General features: G+C 38.5%; 1 protein-coding gene across 2 annotated transcripts in view; it reads left to right on the forward strand.

Annotated features, from left to right (window-relative positions):
* Positions 1-16,144, forward strand: part of PCBD2 (pterin-4 alpha-carbinolamine dehydratase 2) — a 56,728-nt gene extending 40,584 nt beyond the window's left edge. For both annotated transcript variants that reach the window (XM_058279074.2, XM_004475888.3), the window contains 2 exons: positions 12,254-12,334; positions 13,896-16,144. In XM_058279074.2, the coding sequence (XP_058135057.1) occupies positions 12,254-12,334; positions 13,896-13,991 (177 nt within the window). In that variant the 3' untranslated portion in view covers positions 13,992-16,144. The remainder of the gene's footprint in view (positions 1-12,253; positions 12,335-13,895) is intronic.
* The last annotated feature ends 486 nt before the right edge of the window (positions 16,145-16,630 follow it).

Raw genomic sequence — 16,630 nt, forward strand, 5'->3', positions numbered from 1 at the left:
GGTGGGTACTTGGTTTGCTTTGCAGGCATGCTTTCTCTTCTTTTTCACCAGGAGGCCCCAGGGATTGAACCTGGGTTTTCCCATATGGTAGGTAGAGGCCTTATCACTCGAGCCACATCCGCTTCCCCATCCTTGCATTCTTAAAATAAATCCTACTTGGTCATTGTGTTTTGTTCTTTCAGGATGTTGTTTGGTTTTGTTAAAATTTCGATTAATATGATATTTAACTATAGTTTCATTATTATGTGCTGTCTCTTTGGGATGTTGGAGATAATGTTATGATGGTTTATAAGAATAATTTGGAAATGCTCCTTCATTTTTTAGTGCCATGGAATGGTTTAAATAGTACTGGAGTTAACTGTTATCTGTAGGCTTGGTAGAATTCCTCTGTGAAATGATCTGGATCTTTTACTTTTTGGTGTCACTCTTATACACATTTCTCTTTAATAGATATTTAATTGTTTAGATTTTTTTTTTCTCCTCTGGAGTTAGTTTTGATAATTTTAATTGCTGAAAAAAACTGTGTTTTTAGTTTTTTTGCATGAACTTTGTGTTTAAAGTTTTTTTGTATGTCTTTAAATTTACCTTGTATTTGCAGTTACTTCATTTTCATTTAAAAAATTTTTATCTGTACTTTTTCTCTCTACCTTTTTGTTTGTTTTTAGGTTAAGTAACTTTTCCCATTTTATTGTTTTTGTTTGTTTTTAGGTTAAGTAACTTTTCCCATTTTATTGTTTTTGTTTGTTTTTAGGTTAAGTAACTTTTCCCATTTTATTGTTTTCTTGTATTACCAGCTTTTGGGTTTATTAGTTCTACCATTTTCTCTTTCCTAATTCATTTCTATCTGCTTTTTCTCACTTGTATGATTTCCTCCTCCTTTCCCTGAGTTTATTTTGCTGTTCTTTATCTACTTTCTTGAGTTGAATACTTTATTTAAAGATTATATTTACTCTGATTATTGCTTTAAGTATGTCCCTTATGTAGTACTTACATTATTAATTTCTGTTCAATTTCAGTTTTGATTTCTTTGGCCCAGGAGTTTTAAAATAAAGATTTAAATTTTTTTCAGATAGTAATTTTTGTTGGTTTTGTGTTCCAGGTTTTTTTTTTTTGTTTGTTTGTTTTTAGTAGGTAGTGGTGATTGAACCCATGACCTTGTACATGGGAAGCCAGCACTCAACCACTGAGCTTCGTCTGCTCCCCAATGAAAATCTTTTGTTGTTGTTGTTGTTTGATTTTAAGAGATACCAGGGATTGAACCTGGGACCTTGTATATGGGAAGCAGGTGCTCAACCACTTGAGCTACATCTACTCCCTGTGTTTCAGTTTTGTTTTTAATTTTATCAGGGAATGTTGTAGGTATCATTTCTACTTTTTGAAATTTATTGAAATTTTCTTTGTTGGCTAATATATATTCAATTTCTGTGAATGTTCCATGGGCACTTGGAAGTATGTATTCTCAGTTTTTAGAGTTAAAGTATATCAATTAGATACCTTTTAAATTATGTATTTAAATAGTCCATATCCTATCCTTACTTTTGTTCACGTAATCTGTCACGTTTTCAAAGATGTGAATTAAGTCTCCAACCACTAATTATTCTATTTTCCTTACATTTCCTATAGTTTCTGCCTCATTAATTTTTTCCTTGACTTTATCTTTTTAATATAAAAATGCAATTTTGGAAACCCACCCTACTTTTCCTTCCCTAACATAATGCTTTACTTCTTAAAAATAAAAACAAAGTACCAATTCTGTATACATTACATGTACCATACAAAAATGTTTCCAATGTCTCTATTGCTACCAAAGTGTTCTAAATTAAAACAAATTACAGAAAGCCCCTTGTTGTAAACAGAAGATTACAGATTACAAAATCAAAGTACACACAAGCCATTGAGTCATTTATACAATGACACTAATACAGTTTTTCTCCCAAAGCAAGTTGGATTTGTATGTGCCTGCATAAAAATACATATCAATATATCTTTGCAGATTTATTTTTAATTATAAAGCAAATGAATATACTTTATACAATAAATAATCTGCTGGGAGGTGTACCCATGGTGGTCTGTAGTGGATCTGGGGCATGGGGTGCAAAGGGGTCAGACAGAAGGACTGAGAGGAAACGAGGACACATGATGCCTCAGGAGCACTTTGCCTGACACAGTGGTGGGCCTCATTAATTTGGATACTATGTTATTTGTAGTAGAGATATTCATAATTATTCAGTCTTCATTGTTGATGTACTTTATAAAGTATCCTCCTCTGTAGTTTTTAACATTTTGCTCTAAATCAGCCTTGTCTGATATTTTGATTAAAAAATATTATTTTTTGGTTTTGCTTGTGTGCTTTTTTTTAATTTAAAGTTTTCTAGGATGTACATTTTCTTTTTTTTTAAAATTTATTTCTCTCCCCTACGCCCCTGCCCTGCCTGCCCCAGTTCTCTATGTCTATTTGCTGCATGTTCTTCTTTGTCTGCTTCTGTCGTTGTCAGTGGCACAGAAATCTGTGTTTCTTTTTGTTGCGTCATCTTGCTGCGTCAGCTCTCCGTGTGTGTGGCGCCATTCCTGGGCAGGCTGCACTTTCTTTCGCATTGGGCGGCTCTCCTTACGGGGCACACTCCTTGCGCGTGGGGCTCCCCTACGTGGGGGACACCCCTGCGTGGCAGGGCACTCCTTGTGTGCATCAGCACTGCGCATGGGCCAGCTCCACACAGGTCAAGGAGGCCCAGGGTTTGAACTGCAGACCTCCCATGTGGTAGACGGATGCCCTAACCACTGGGCCAAATCTGCTTCCCTGCTTGTGTGCTTTTGATCACCCCTTTTTTTATAATTAATTTTTAAAATTTAAAAATTTTAATTTATTTTTAAAAGATTTATTTTTTTTCTCCCCTTCCCGTCCTCCTACCTTGCTGTTTTGGCTGTCTGTGTTGTCTTCTCTTCTCACTTTCTCTCCTCTAGGATTCACCAGGACTCGATCCTGGAGACTTCTAATAGGGAGAGAGATTCCCTGTCAATTGCGCCACTTCAGTTCTTGGTTTCTGCTCGCTTCACCTTAACTGTCCCGTTGTCTCTCTTTCGATGCGTCATCATCTTGCTATGTGGGGCACTGGTTTACCACGTGGGCTCTCACATGACACTCATACAGGCACTGGCTCACCACGCGGGCACTCGTGTAGGCACTGCCTTGCTGCGTCGGCACGCTTTCTCTTCTTCTTTTTCACCCCAGGGATCATACCCAGGTCCTCCCATATGTTAGGCGGAAGTTCTATCACTTGAGCCATATCTGCTTCCCTAATTTTTTTATTTTTAAAGAAGCTTTAGATTACATAAATGTTACATAAAAAATATAAGGGGGAGGCGGACTTGGCCCAATGGATAGGGTGTCCGCCTACCATATGGGAGGTCCGTGATTCAAACCCCCCGGTGTCTGATCTGTGTGGAGCTGGCCTATGCGCATTGCTGATGCGCTCAAGGAGTGCTGTGCCATGCAGGGGTGTCCCCCGTGTAGGGGAGCCTCATGCACAAGGAGTGCACCTCGTGAGGAGAGCTGCCCAGCACAAAAGAAAGTGCAGCCTGCCCGAGAATGATGCTGCACACACGGAGAGCTGACACAAGATAACGCAACAAAAAGAAACATAAATTCCCAGTGCCGCTGATAAGGATAGAAGCAGTCACAAAAGAACACGCAGCAAATGGACAGAGAGAGCAGACAACTGGGGGGGAGGAGGGAGGGAGAGAAATAAAAAAACAAATCTTAAAAAAAAAAAAAATATATATATATATATATATAAAAGGGATTGCCATATGCACCACTCCTTCCCCCTCCCGCACTTTCTCACATCAACAACATCCTTCATTAATGTGTGGTACATTTGTTACAATTAATGAACCCATATTGAAGCATTGCTACTAACCATGGACTACAGTTTACACTTTGTCCTGCACAATTTTGTAAGTTATGACAAAATATGCAATGGCCTGTATCCGTTACTGCAATGTCATACGGGATGAATCCAATGTCCTGAAATGCCCCCATATTACAACTCTTTCCCTCTTCCTCCCCTCAGAACCTCTGGTGGCCACTGCCTTTATATCAATGATAAGAGTTCTTCCATTGCTAGAATAATAATAAGTCTATAGCAGAATAATAATGTCTACTCTAGTCCAATGTTAATTCCCCGATCTTGAGGATTTGGGGATGGCTGATCACCCTTTATTTCCAATTTTTCTTAATTATTTTGTCTTAGATATGTGTCTTTTATTGGTTAGGTTTCATCTCTTTACATATTTTGAATGGAGAGATATGTTTAGTCTTATAAAGCGTTGTGATAGAACTAATATACTTTTCTTTCTTAATTTAAATCTTAATATGGATGGCATTTTCTTTGCTTCATTTTAATTGTATTTTCCTTTACTTAATTTGGAATGTTCTGTCTTTACTTTGTTCTTCTAGTGGATGCCATTATACCTATAATTTTATAGAGCATACTTAATCCTCTATTTAGGCAGTATTTATGGTGTCCCCATTGAGCAATATAAAAATTATACTTCTTTCTCCTCCTTTTCCTTCACTGCTAAATTTGTTATATTAACTTTCAGTTCTAGTGCTTATGTTTTCTTTTTCTTTTTTTAACATTTAAAAAAATTAAAGTTAATAGATCACGTAGAATGTTACATTAAACATGAAGGCGGTGGACTTGGCCCAGTGGTTAGGGCGTCCGTTTACCACATGGGAGGTCCACGGTTCAAACCCCGGGCCTCCTTGACCCATGTGGAGCTGGCCCATGCGCAATGCTGATGCGCGCAAGGAGTGCCCTGCCATGCAGGGGTGTCCCCCGCGTAGGGGAGCCCCACGCGCAAGGAGTGCACCCTGTAAGCCACCCAGCGTGAAAGAAAGTGCAGCCTGCCCAGGAATGGTGCCGCACACACGGAGAACTGGCACAACAAAAAGAAACACAGATTCCCGTGCCACTGACAACAACAGAAGGGGACAAAGAAGACACAGCAAATAGACACAGAGAATAACCGGGGTGGGGGGGGGGGAAGGTGAGAGAAATAAATAAATATTAAAAAAAAAAAAAACTAGCACATGAGGTTCCCATATAATCCACTCCCCACCCCCATCATTTTTGTAAATTGTATTTTTTTGAAGATGTATACATCACAAAAAATGTTACATTAAAAAATATAAGAAGTTCCTGTATACCCCAACCCCCACCCCACTCCTCCCACACCAACAATCTCCCCCACATAGTGGCACACTCATTGCAGTCGGTGAACACATTTTGGAGCACTGCTACACCACGTGGATAATATTTACCCTGTAGTTCACACTCTCCCCCAGTACATTCAGTGGGTTATGGCAGGATATATAAAGTCCAGTATCAGACCCTGCAATATAATTTAGGACAACTCCAAGTCCCCAAAATGCCCCCACATCACATCTCTTCTTCCCTTTCCCTGCCCTCAGCAACTACTGTGGCCACTTTCTCCACCTCAATGCTACAGTGTCTTCTATTATTAGTCACAATAGATTTTTAAATTTTTTAAATTTATTTTTTCTTCTTTATTTTCTTTTAAATGTTACATTAAAAATATGAGGTCCCCATATACCACCCACCCCACCGACACCACCCCTCCCACATCAACAACCTCTTCCATCATTGCAGCACATCCACTGCACCTGGCGAATACATTCTGGAGCACTGCTGCGCCACCTGGACAGTGGTCCACATTGTGGTCCACACTCTCCCCCAGTCCACCCAGTGGGCCATGGCAGGACACACAACATCCAGCATCCGTCCCTGCAGCACTACCCAGGACAACTTCAAATCCTGAAAATGTCCCTACACCATATCTCTTCTTCCATCTCCCTACCATCAGCAGCCACTGTGGCCACCCTCTCCACATCACTATCACAATAGTTCCCCTGCAGAACACCAGTAAGTCCACTCTAATCCATACTCTATTCCTCCATCTTGTGTACCCTGGGATGCTTATGTACAGTCCCCCTCTACATCAAGAGGGGCCTTGGATTCCACATGGATGATGGATGCAATTCTCCTGCTGGCAGCTGTAGGCACTCTTGGCTCCCTGATGTGGTGGTTGACCCTCTTCACCTTCACAGTAGTTTTATAGTAAAATATCAGTAAGTCCACTCTAATCCATATTTTCTTCCTCCATTCTGTGGACCCTGGGACGGTGATGTCCACTCCACCTCTATATCGAGAGGGGCTTAGATTCCACATGGCTGATGGATGCAGTTCTCCTGCTTGCAGTTGTAGGCACTCTTGGTTCCCTGGTGTGGTGGTTGACCATCTTCATAGTGCTTATGTTTTATACTTTTAGATATATTTATATCTCTAATACTTATTTGTCAACTTTAAAAGATTGCTTTTTACTTTCCTGTACGTTCTCCTTTTCTGTCCTTTCCTCTTTCAACCTTTTAAATAATTTATAACATTTACACTTTGTTCTGTTACTGTAATCCCCACAATTGTTGTAAATGTATTCCTAGTGTTGAATAAGTTTATTGCTCACTGCCAATACCTTTGGTATACTTTTCCCATTCATTCCTTAATCATTGCTTACCATTTAGTAGTTTCCTCAAGAAAAATGATTGGGAATTAATCCCCGAGTTATTGTATGTCAAAAATATATGTATATTGCATTTTTTATTTTTAAAATTTGTGGAAAAATTAACATAAAGATCATTTTAACCATTTTTAAGTGAATAATTCTGTGATATTAAGCATTGTCAATGTTGTGTAGATTCCACCACCATCTATTTCCAGACATTTTCATCATCCCAAATAGAAATTCATACCCATTAAGTAATAACTCCCCATTCTCCCTCTTCCCAACTCAGGTTGTTGCATCTATTTTTTTAATTTTTGAGTTACCAAGGGCCAGGGATTGAACCTGGGACTGAGTGTATATAGGATGCTGGTACTCAGCCACTGAGCCACATTGCCTCCCCATCTTGCATCTATTTTTAAACAACAGCTTAACTGGATAGAAAATTCTTTGTTTGCAGTTTAATTTCCTAAAGATACTTTAGACATTATTCCTCTAATTTTTGAGGTTGAATGTTGGTATATGGAATTTTGAAGTCAGCCTGATTCTTTCCATCTGTATAGGTTAATTAAACTTTTTGATTGGATGCTAAAAAGTTTTAATCTTTGAAGGTCACCAGCTTTACTAGGATGTATAGATATGGTTGAACTCTTAGAATCTATAGATTCAAATCTTTTATTTCTGGAAAGTTTTCTTGAATATCTACAATTTTTTTCTGTTCCATTTTAAAAATCTCTTATTAAAAACAGTTATCTATATGTTAGATAAACTTTGTTTGCTTTCTATATTTATTATTTTTAAGTCTTCTAAATTCTTGTTGATTTCTACTTAATTTTGGCCATTTTCTCAGTCCTATCTCCAAGTACCTTACTGAAATTTTAGTGGTATCTATTCTGCCTTGGGCTGTTTTCAGCTTTCTTTTGTGAAATGGATTTAGAAAACCTGTGGCTTTAGTTAGCTCAAGGCCTTTAGATTCCAACTGGGAAACTCATAAGCAAGTAGCTAGGGTTTTTAAAAAATATGTTTGAGGGGAGTGGATGTGGCTCAAGCAGTTGAGTGCCTGCTTCCCTCATGGGAATGTCTCGGGTTCAGTTCCTGGTGCCAGAAAAACACAACAAGCAAACAAATGAAAAACCAACTCAAGGGAGCCCATATGGCTCAAAGGTTGAGTGCATCTTCCCACGTATGAGATTCTGAGTTCAATCCCTGGCCCTGGTACCTCAAAAAAAAAATTATATATATATACACATATATACATATGTATGTGTATAGGTATATATATATATATATATGTATATATTTGAAAGAAGGGATAGATGCTTCTTACCATCTGCCGAGTCTACTGTTTGTTCATATTCCTTCATAATATTCCAGATAATCAAATTTCCCTTTGAAGTTTCACTTTTTTTCTTCTTTCCATTCATCTAACTTCTTTTAAAGTAGTCTTTTACTTCAATTTTTAACAAATTTATACCCCCCTCCCCAGATGGTTCTCTTGTCTGTCTGCTCATTGTTTGCTCGCCTTCTCCAGAAGGCTCCAGGAACCGAACCTGGGACCTCCCACGTGGAAGGCAAATGCCCAGTGGCCTGAGCCACATTCACATATGCTGGCTTGTGGCATCTGCTTGTTTACGTGTTTGCTCTTTGCCATGGGGTACAGTGTCTAGCTCTCAGTGCAGCGGGGTGTAACTTATAGCTCTCATTGTGGGTGGCTGCTTGTCTTCTTTACGAGGCACTGGTATCCAAACCCAGGACCTCCCATGTGGTAAGGCAGGTGCCCAACTGGTTGAGCCACATCCGCTTTCCTTTTCCTTTAATTTGACTGTGTATTGCTATTGTTTTCAATTTGGGATTTAAAAATATTTTGAGGATTATTTGATTCTTTTATGTGGAAAAAGAATTGTGGAATCATCTCTTTGCTTACAGAATATATTGAGTGTTCTTTCCCTAGGGGAGAATTAGGAGTAAATCTTGTATAAATGGTTTATCAGGCTTTGAAATATTTTATTAAGTGCAAATATTAGGTGACAGTTCAAGGAAAATGTGCTCACCTGAGGAAAATACAAATTAGGAGGGTCTTTGGATGTGTGTCTTTTTAAAATTTTTTTAAATTTTTACATTGAACATGAATATGGTAGATGTCTTCTCTTTGATCAATATATCTGTTAGGATGGGGTGTTCTCTTTTAAGTCTCATATTAGTAATGGAATAATAGATTTAGGTGCCGTGTTGATAGCCGTGTTGAGAGTCATTCCAGACTATGTTCAAATCATCCACTTGTTGTGTTTGACTCTTGGGAAGTGGTAAGAGATTCTAAGCATCACTTGGGACCTTCTAGGATGTCACTTTAAAAAAAAATCATGCTACAGGGCTTGACAACTTGGGCAATAATTGACTGTGCCCATGAGCTTTCTTGTCATTAGCTGTTTTTCTCAGTCAGTGTGTGTTGGGGTATTACTTCACAGTGTATTATCCATTTGTCTGGTTTGTGTGAATCAATGTTTATGACAAATGAGAAGAGGAAAGAAAAGGGTCATTCTTCTAGGGGACAGCAACTGTAACCTTAAATTCTCAAGATTGTGGAAGGACTTTTACCCATCATTCCTTTTGTAAAGTTTATCTTGTGCATTTAGCCCAGTAGTAGTTGTGGTAGCAATATGTGCCATTATTGATCTCTTACTCTGTGCCAAGTGCTGTGCTTAGTGGTTTTTAAAATTTTTAAAAAAAATTTATCTCCCCTCCCCCACCCCATTGTCTGCTCTGTGTGTCCATTCACTGTATGTTCTTCTGGCTCCGCATGTATTCTTGTCAGTGGCACCGGGAGTCTGTCTCTTTTTGTTGTATCATCTTGCTGTGTCAGCTTTCCGTGTGTGCGGCACCACTCCTGGACAGGCTGCACTTTTTTCGCGCTGGATGACTCTCCTTATGGGGCGCACTCCTTGCATGTGGGGCTCCCCTACGCGGGGTCACCCCAGCGTGGCTCAGCACTCCTTGCACACATCAGCACTGCCCGTGGGCCAGCTCATCACACGGGTCAGGAGGCCCTGGGTTTGAACCCTGGACCTCCCATCTGGTAGGTGACGCTCTATCTGTTGAGCCAAATCTGCTTCCCCATAGTACTTTTATGTAACCTATCTCATTTTTACCCACTTGGGATGACTACATGAGGTTTTTCTTATTGTTTCTGTATTTTACTGATAAGAAAACTGAGGCTTGGAGTTAAGGCACATGATGATTAGTGGTCAAGTCAGGATTTTAACCCAGGGCTCTCTGGCTCAAAAGCCATGCTTTATTTTTATTTTATTTTATTTTTACACTTTTAAAAATTAAAATTAATAGATCACAAAGAACGTTACATTAAAAAACATAATAGGTTCCCATTTACCCCCCACCCTCCCATCCCACTCCTTCCACACCAACAACCTCCCCCATGATTGTGACACACTCATTGCACTCGGTGAACACATTTTGGAGCACTGCTGCACTACGTGGATAATAGGTTACCCTGTAGTTCACACTCTCCCCCAGTGCATTCAGTGGGTTATGACAGGATATATAAAGTCCAGCATCTGACCCTGCAATATAATTTAGGACAACTCCAAGTCCCCAAAATGCCCCCACATCACATCTCTTCTTCCGTCTCCCTGCCCTCAGCAACTACTGTGGCCACTTTCTCCACCTCACTGCTACAATTTCTTCTATTACTGGTCACAATAGTTTTATAGTAGAATATCAGTAAGTCTACTCTAATCCATATTTTCTTCCTCCATCCTGTGGACCCAGGGATGGTGATGTCCACTCCATCTCTATATCAAGAGGGGGCATAGATTCCACATGGATGATGGCTGCAATTCTTCTGCTTGCAGTTGTAGGCACTCTTGATTCCCTGATGTGGTGGTTGACCATTTCACCTCCCTGTTAGCTGACGTGGGTAAGTCCAATGAACCAGAGAGTAGGAGCTGCAACTCTGCTGAGGCTCAGGGTCCAGCTGGCACATGGGCAGTCCAGAGATTCAGGACTCCTGAGTATACACCATCCCTAGCACCAACCACAGGTTCAGTAAAAGTGACAGACGGGGCATGTGTAGAAAGGTCACATTTGAGTCCAGCTCATCATACTCAGGAGCACAAATTCCAAAGTAGAGCCCTCTGACATGGCACAGAACCCCAAATCCATCTGCCATGACCATATACCCTGTGGGTCTCCATAGCCTTGAGGAGAACCAGTAACTAGGGTTGTATCTACTTTGGAAAAGCCATGCTTTTAATGATTATATTATTGTCTTTCAGTGATGGTGACTAGTCTTATAAGTCTTCAAAGCTAAACAGGAATAAGGCATTATAGGCAAATAGAGTAAAAACTCTCATTTTACATTAAATATATATTAATTCCGTGTTTGAATAATTAAGACAGATTTTCACATTTGACTTTTCCCTTCCCCCCACTGTTTCAAAGAATCAGATTATAAAATGAAAAGGCATGGGAGAGCAAATATTATTTTCCCACTGGTAATTCCATACGTATTTAAATGGATTTCTGTGAACTTCCTTTTGTCCTAATAGGGAAAACCTTCAGGCCTTATTGTGTCAAAATGGAAATTTTTATCCCAGATGAAATTGGCTCTGAGACAGGAACCATTTTGAATGAGACAGAATTGTTATAAAGTGGCACCTTCCATATTTCTCACTGTAAACTTGGAAATGCTCTCTGATGTCATTTGGTGGTCCAAAGAATATAGCCCAACTAACGTCATATTGGTTTTTCTGGATAGGGGTCATGAAATTAAGTATTTATGTATGTGAATGTAATAGGTACTGCCCTGTGAATTCCAGTGTAACTTTGTAGTTAATGTGCCATTACCTTAGAGTCTACCAAATAAGTTTGCATTCTGGACATGACAGAGACAGACTCTCCTATTGTTTGAAATTACCCTCAGCAAGCAAAAATTTTTTGCTAAGTTTTCCTTCTGCTTAATAAAATTATGTTTCCACTTTCTCTGGAATATGAAGACAGAGCCCTATTGGTCTACATGGGTTTGCAGCCCATTATTAGGCTTATCTATAGGGCAGTGCTGGGCAGAATATCCCAAGCAGGCAAGCCAGACTCTTCTGTTTCCCTCTAGATGCCAATGAAAACAGTCTTTTGTTCCCTCCTTTCTGGATGGTAGGATGAGGAAGCTGTACATATCTGCCACTGCTTTAGCTTATGACACACCCAGAAGACTGTTTTCCATAGTCTTATAGTCTTATGGTCGATGTCTTAGTTAGCAACCCAATAACTAATAGAAGAAGGGACAGTGCTACAAGGAGAGTGACTCTTCAGATTTGGGGCCAGGTAGTGAGACCTAAAGCATTGGGTTAAAGGGAAATTATTCCTGTGCTATTTTGGAGAGTCTTCTTCTGAGCTAATTAAATGGTCCAGACAGGTCATTGAGTGAGACCAACTTACTGGTTTCCTTATTTGAGCCTGGTTGTTTTTCACCATCAAGCAGCTGGTCACAGTCCTGCCATACCATCACACCAGCCCTGTGGAGAGCAACTCCTTTATTATTTGATTTCCCTTGGCTTCCATAAGGATCCTAATCATGTCTTTACCTGGTTGAATTTCTCTGGTATCTTAGGTCCAGAGCAGAAGCAGTGTCGCTAATTAATTTTGAGTTTATCATCCTGTACAGGCATTTGGCTTTATGTCCCGAGTTGCCTTACAAGCAGAGAAGATGAATCATCACCCAGAATGGTTCAATGTATACAACAAGGTAACTAACTTGCTTTATTTTTGAATCACCTTAATTACAGAGATTAAGAAACTTTTCTTCCTTGTCCCTGTTTTCTGCAGATAAGTGGTTTATACTTGGGATAGTATTCTTTTACTCTTTCTTTGAGATTCCCTGTATGTTATTGCAAATTAGTAAAAAAATTTTCAAGTCTTCTTATGAGGATGGTGAATAAGTTCTTATTTTCATCCTTGTCTTCTACTGAAACTAAAAGAGAAAGCTGGGCCAAATTAGGCTCCTGAATTAAACTTGCATTTCAGCATTAATTTTTTTTTTTTATAGGAGGTACCTGGGATTGTACCCAGGACTTCATAGGTGGGAAGCAGGTGCTCAACCACTGAGGTACAACTGCTCCCCCAATTTTTAAACTCTTAAGCTAAATTATTGAAAGAAATAGTACCAATTAAGATAGATGTGGCCTTATTTATCTCATTGAAATAAATATGCTCAAGAAATGTGCTTTAAATAATAACTGTTATTAAATTCTGATTCCTTAGTGAGAACTGTCCTGATTTCTTAGTGAGAACTGACCTTCTTAAGACAAAGGGCAGGCTAAAAAGCTGCATTAAGTAGTTTTAAGGGGTAGAGTGAGAAGAAACCCCCACCCCTGCCTATATGGTCATGCCATTTGGAATTTCTTTTCATCCAAATTTCTGTGGCATTTTATTTTATCTTTGGAAGTCCTCTTTAAAAAAAGAAAATTCACAGATATTCTTGTGATTTATTGGAGTAATGCAGAGCACCCTGGTATAAACTTTTCTTGACTAGTTGCCTCTCCTTGCCCATAATTTTGCTTTTGCATTTTGATTGTTCTGTCAAGATGTAACACTCTGTTCCTCACCTTCATCCCCTCCCCAGTTTGAAAATCTCCTTTTTTATTAACCTTGCAGTTAAGGTTTAAGTTTGATGACTTGGCTTTTCTTAGTAGCCTGAAAATATCTGTATAATTAAAGTAATGGGAGGGAGTAGATGTGGCTCAAGGGATTCAGTGCCTGCTTCCCAAATGGGAATTCCCGGGTTCGGTTCCCAGTGCCTTCTAAAAGCAAAAAACACAACAAGCAAACAGGTGAAGAAACCAACTCATGGGTACTGATGTGGCTTGGTGGTTGAGTGCTGACTTCCCACATATGAGGTCCTGAGTTCAGTTTCTGGCCCTGGTACCTCAAAAAAAAAAACAAAACCAAAAAACCCACAAAAAACATAGTAATGGGAGTTTGAATAGAACCTTAGTCCCTGTTTTTTTAAATTATTTTTTTTTTCAAGAAAGAAGATTTGAGATTCAGCAGGCAACTGAGTTGCCTCCTCATAAGAGAGAACCTTTTTTATTCTGTTGGCTGCTGGGCCCAGCCTAATGCACATTGTGTCTCTGGAGTTTGCTCGGTTTTGGAAATGCAGCACTTATTTGTAATGTACTATTTTCTGAACAGTTTAATCCCCCTAGTTATAAAATATGAATGTTGAATAATAGATTAATGTCGGAATCAGCAAAGGAGAACAACATGACCTGAAGCTCAGCCTTAAAAACTTTTTTCCTCTTTTTTAGGTCCAGATAACTCTCACCTCACATGACTGTGGTGGACTGACCAAAAGGGATGTGAAACTGGCCCAGTTTATTGAAAAAGCAGCTGCTTCTCTATGATTTCTTCCAAAATGCATGCAGAATCTTACACACATCTCATTTGAAGGCAGTGTACAATTAGTGTTTCAATACAAAGTTATTTGAACTTGAGATTGGGTATTTTTTATTACATTTAATTGCAGACATAAAGTAAACCAATCCAAGTAATTATATTACTAATATTCAAAAAGAGAAGTGGGATTCTTAAAGATCAGAAATTAGGATGGGGGGCAGATAGTCACACATTTTATAATCCAGTAATCAAGAAGTTATGGTGACTTTCCAGATGCTTTGTGTTGAAGAGTAGCTATATGGTGGAAAAGTAAATACGAATTCTGCAGGTAAAGAGTTTTAATCTTTGATAACAATTCTGATGGAACTAAAGCTGATCTGGATTTTAACTCCTCTTCTTAATTTATTAGATTATAAAAGTGACAGTAATTTGGTGAGCTGTCTTGGTATGTTTTATTTACTTTTCAGATATGGAATTGAAGGAGAGGACAAGCTTCTTGACTGTGGTTTCCAGGAAGGTGGGACAGTAAAAGGATATACTGTCACAGTGACCGTGCCAGGTCCTTATTTGACTCACTGAGTTAAGGAGAAACTCACGTCATTTTCCTCATCATTTATATGTTGTGGCCCCTGAACTGATGGGTCTGTAGACACTGAGCCAGAAACACATTCAATGTTAGCTCTTTAATGAGCAATACTTAATCTGTATGTCAGTGACAGGAGTTAGAAGGAATATAAGTAATTTAGTTTTAAAAGTTTCAGTTACAGTGTTCTTTGAAGGAACTCAGGAATTTACTTACTGATGAAATTATAATGTAGCTTAAAATAATTTATATCTATCCAAGGAATATGTGTTAGTCTCTTGAAGCATTATGGTGTAAGGGTTTAGTAGGGATCATCGTTGTAACCCATCTCATGTCAGAGGCCAGAAAAATCACTGTATGTTACAACAATCAAACTGTCCCCTCTCTAACCTTCTCCTCCTGCCTCAAACCTGAGAAACTGTATAGGAACATGAAGAGGAGCCTGAGCCCTCTGAAGCCAGTTCTTGGCTGGTTTTGTTGGTATGGCCAGTTTGGCCTGTGGGTATAGAGTGTATAGCCCTTACGAGTGCCAGGGGACACAGGGCTTTGACATTAGAATTTCTACTTCTTTGAGAGAATTATTTTCAAAGGAAAAGTAGAAGTTGTTTGTGTGTGTTTGTAAACTCTTTCCTATCTTATAAATTTGGGAGATTTTATTTTAAGAACTTTTATTACCAATGATATTTTAGTTCATGCCTCAATTTGAACTTTTTAAAATGAAAAAGTTTACTCATTCAAAAGTAGAATGAATTGTAAACTGAAGCTCTATGTACTAATCACCAGATTTAACAATCAACAAGATTTCCTCCCCATTTGTCTCATATACCCCCCTTTTCCTTTTTCTTTGCTAAAGTAAATATTTAAAAGCAAATCCCAGATAGCAGATCATTTCACCTCTCTATCCTTCAGTAAGCATCTGTAGAAATATGGTCATTTTCTTACATAAACCACAATGCCATTATCATACCTAACAAGATAAACCATGATTCCTTGGTATTATCTAATACTCAGCCAAAATCAAATTAGCCTGAAGGTCAAGAATGCCTTTGTACATAAGTCTGTTCCAATCAGGTTCCATATGAAGTCCGTCCATCACATCTTATTGATGTATCTCTTTAATCTCAATCTAGAGGAAGCCCCCTTCTCCCCACTTTCCTCCATGGCACTGACTTGCTTTAAAAACCGAATCATTTGTGTAGTAGAATGTTTTACCTTCTGGATTTGTCTGTTTGCTCATTTAACTTGTTTCCCTCTATCCTAAGTGGACCCCTTTCCCCCTGTTTTTTTATTCAAAGGATGTTTATTTTATCCCATGTGGAAATTTATACCTATATATGGAAATATATATCATGTTTTTCTAAGCAGTTAAAGGTATATGTTATAATAAATAATAGAAGCAAAATTAACCTGTACTGTTATATTTATCTTTCACAATTACTTGAGATTGATGTGATGGCATATTCTTTCAGTTGTTAAGAAATATTTTTTCAAAGTTTGCAAACATTTATTAGCAAATTTCAGATAATTAAAAGATTTTACAGTGTGAAAAGCTTTCAATAAACTTATGAAACTCTGAAAGTTGTAATTCAGCATAATTGAACTAAAGGTTATAGCATTTTAAAAATTAATTTTTTATTTTTTAGAGATATTTAAATTACATAAATGTTACATAAAAAACATAGGGGATTCCCATATGCCCCGCTTCCCTGCGCTGCCCACATTTACCCCCATTAACAACGTCTTTCATTAGTGTGGTACATTCATTGCAATTGATGAATACGTTTTGGAGCATTGCCATTAAGCTTGAATTATAGTTTACATTGTAGTTTGTGCTCTATTCCATACAATTCTGTAGGTTATAACAAGATATATATGGCCTGTAACTGTAATTGCAGTGTCATTCAGGACAATTCCCAAGTCCCAAAAATGCCCCTGTGTTAAACACCTGTTTTCCCTCTCTCTGACCTCAGAATCTCCAGGGCCACTACCTCCACATCAGTGATATAAGTTCTTCCATTGCTAGAATCACAATAAGTCTATATATAATACCAGTAAGTCCACTCT

The sequence above is a fragment of the Dasypus novemcinctus genome, chromosome 2 (assembly GCF_030445035.2).
Source record: "Dasypus novemcinctus isolate mDasNov1 chromosome 2, mDasNov1.1.hap2, whole genome shotgun sequence".
Classification (NCBI taxonomy): domain Eukaryota; kingdom Metazoa; phylum Chordata; class Mammalia; order Cingulata; family Dasypodidae; genus Dasypus; species Dasypus novemcinctus.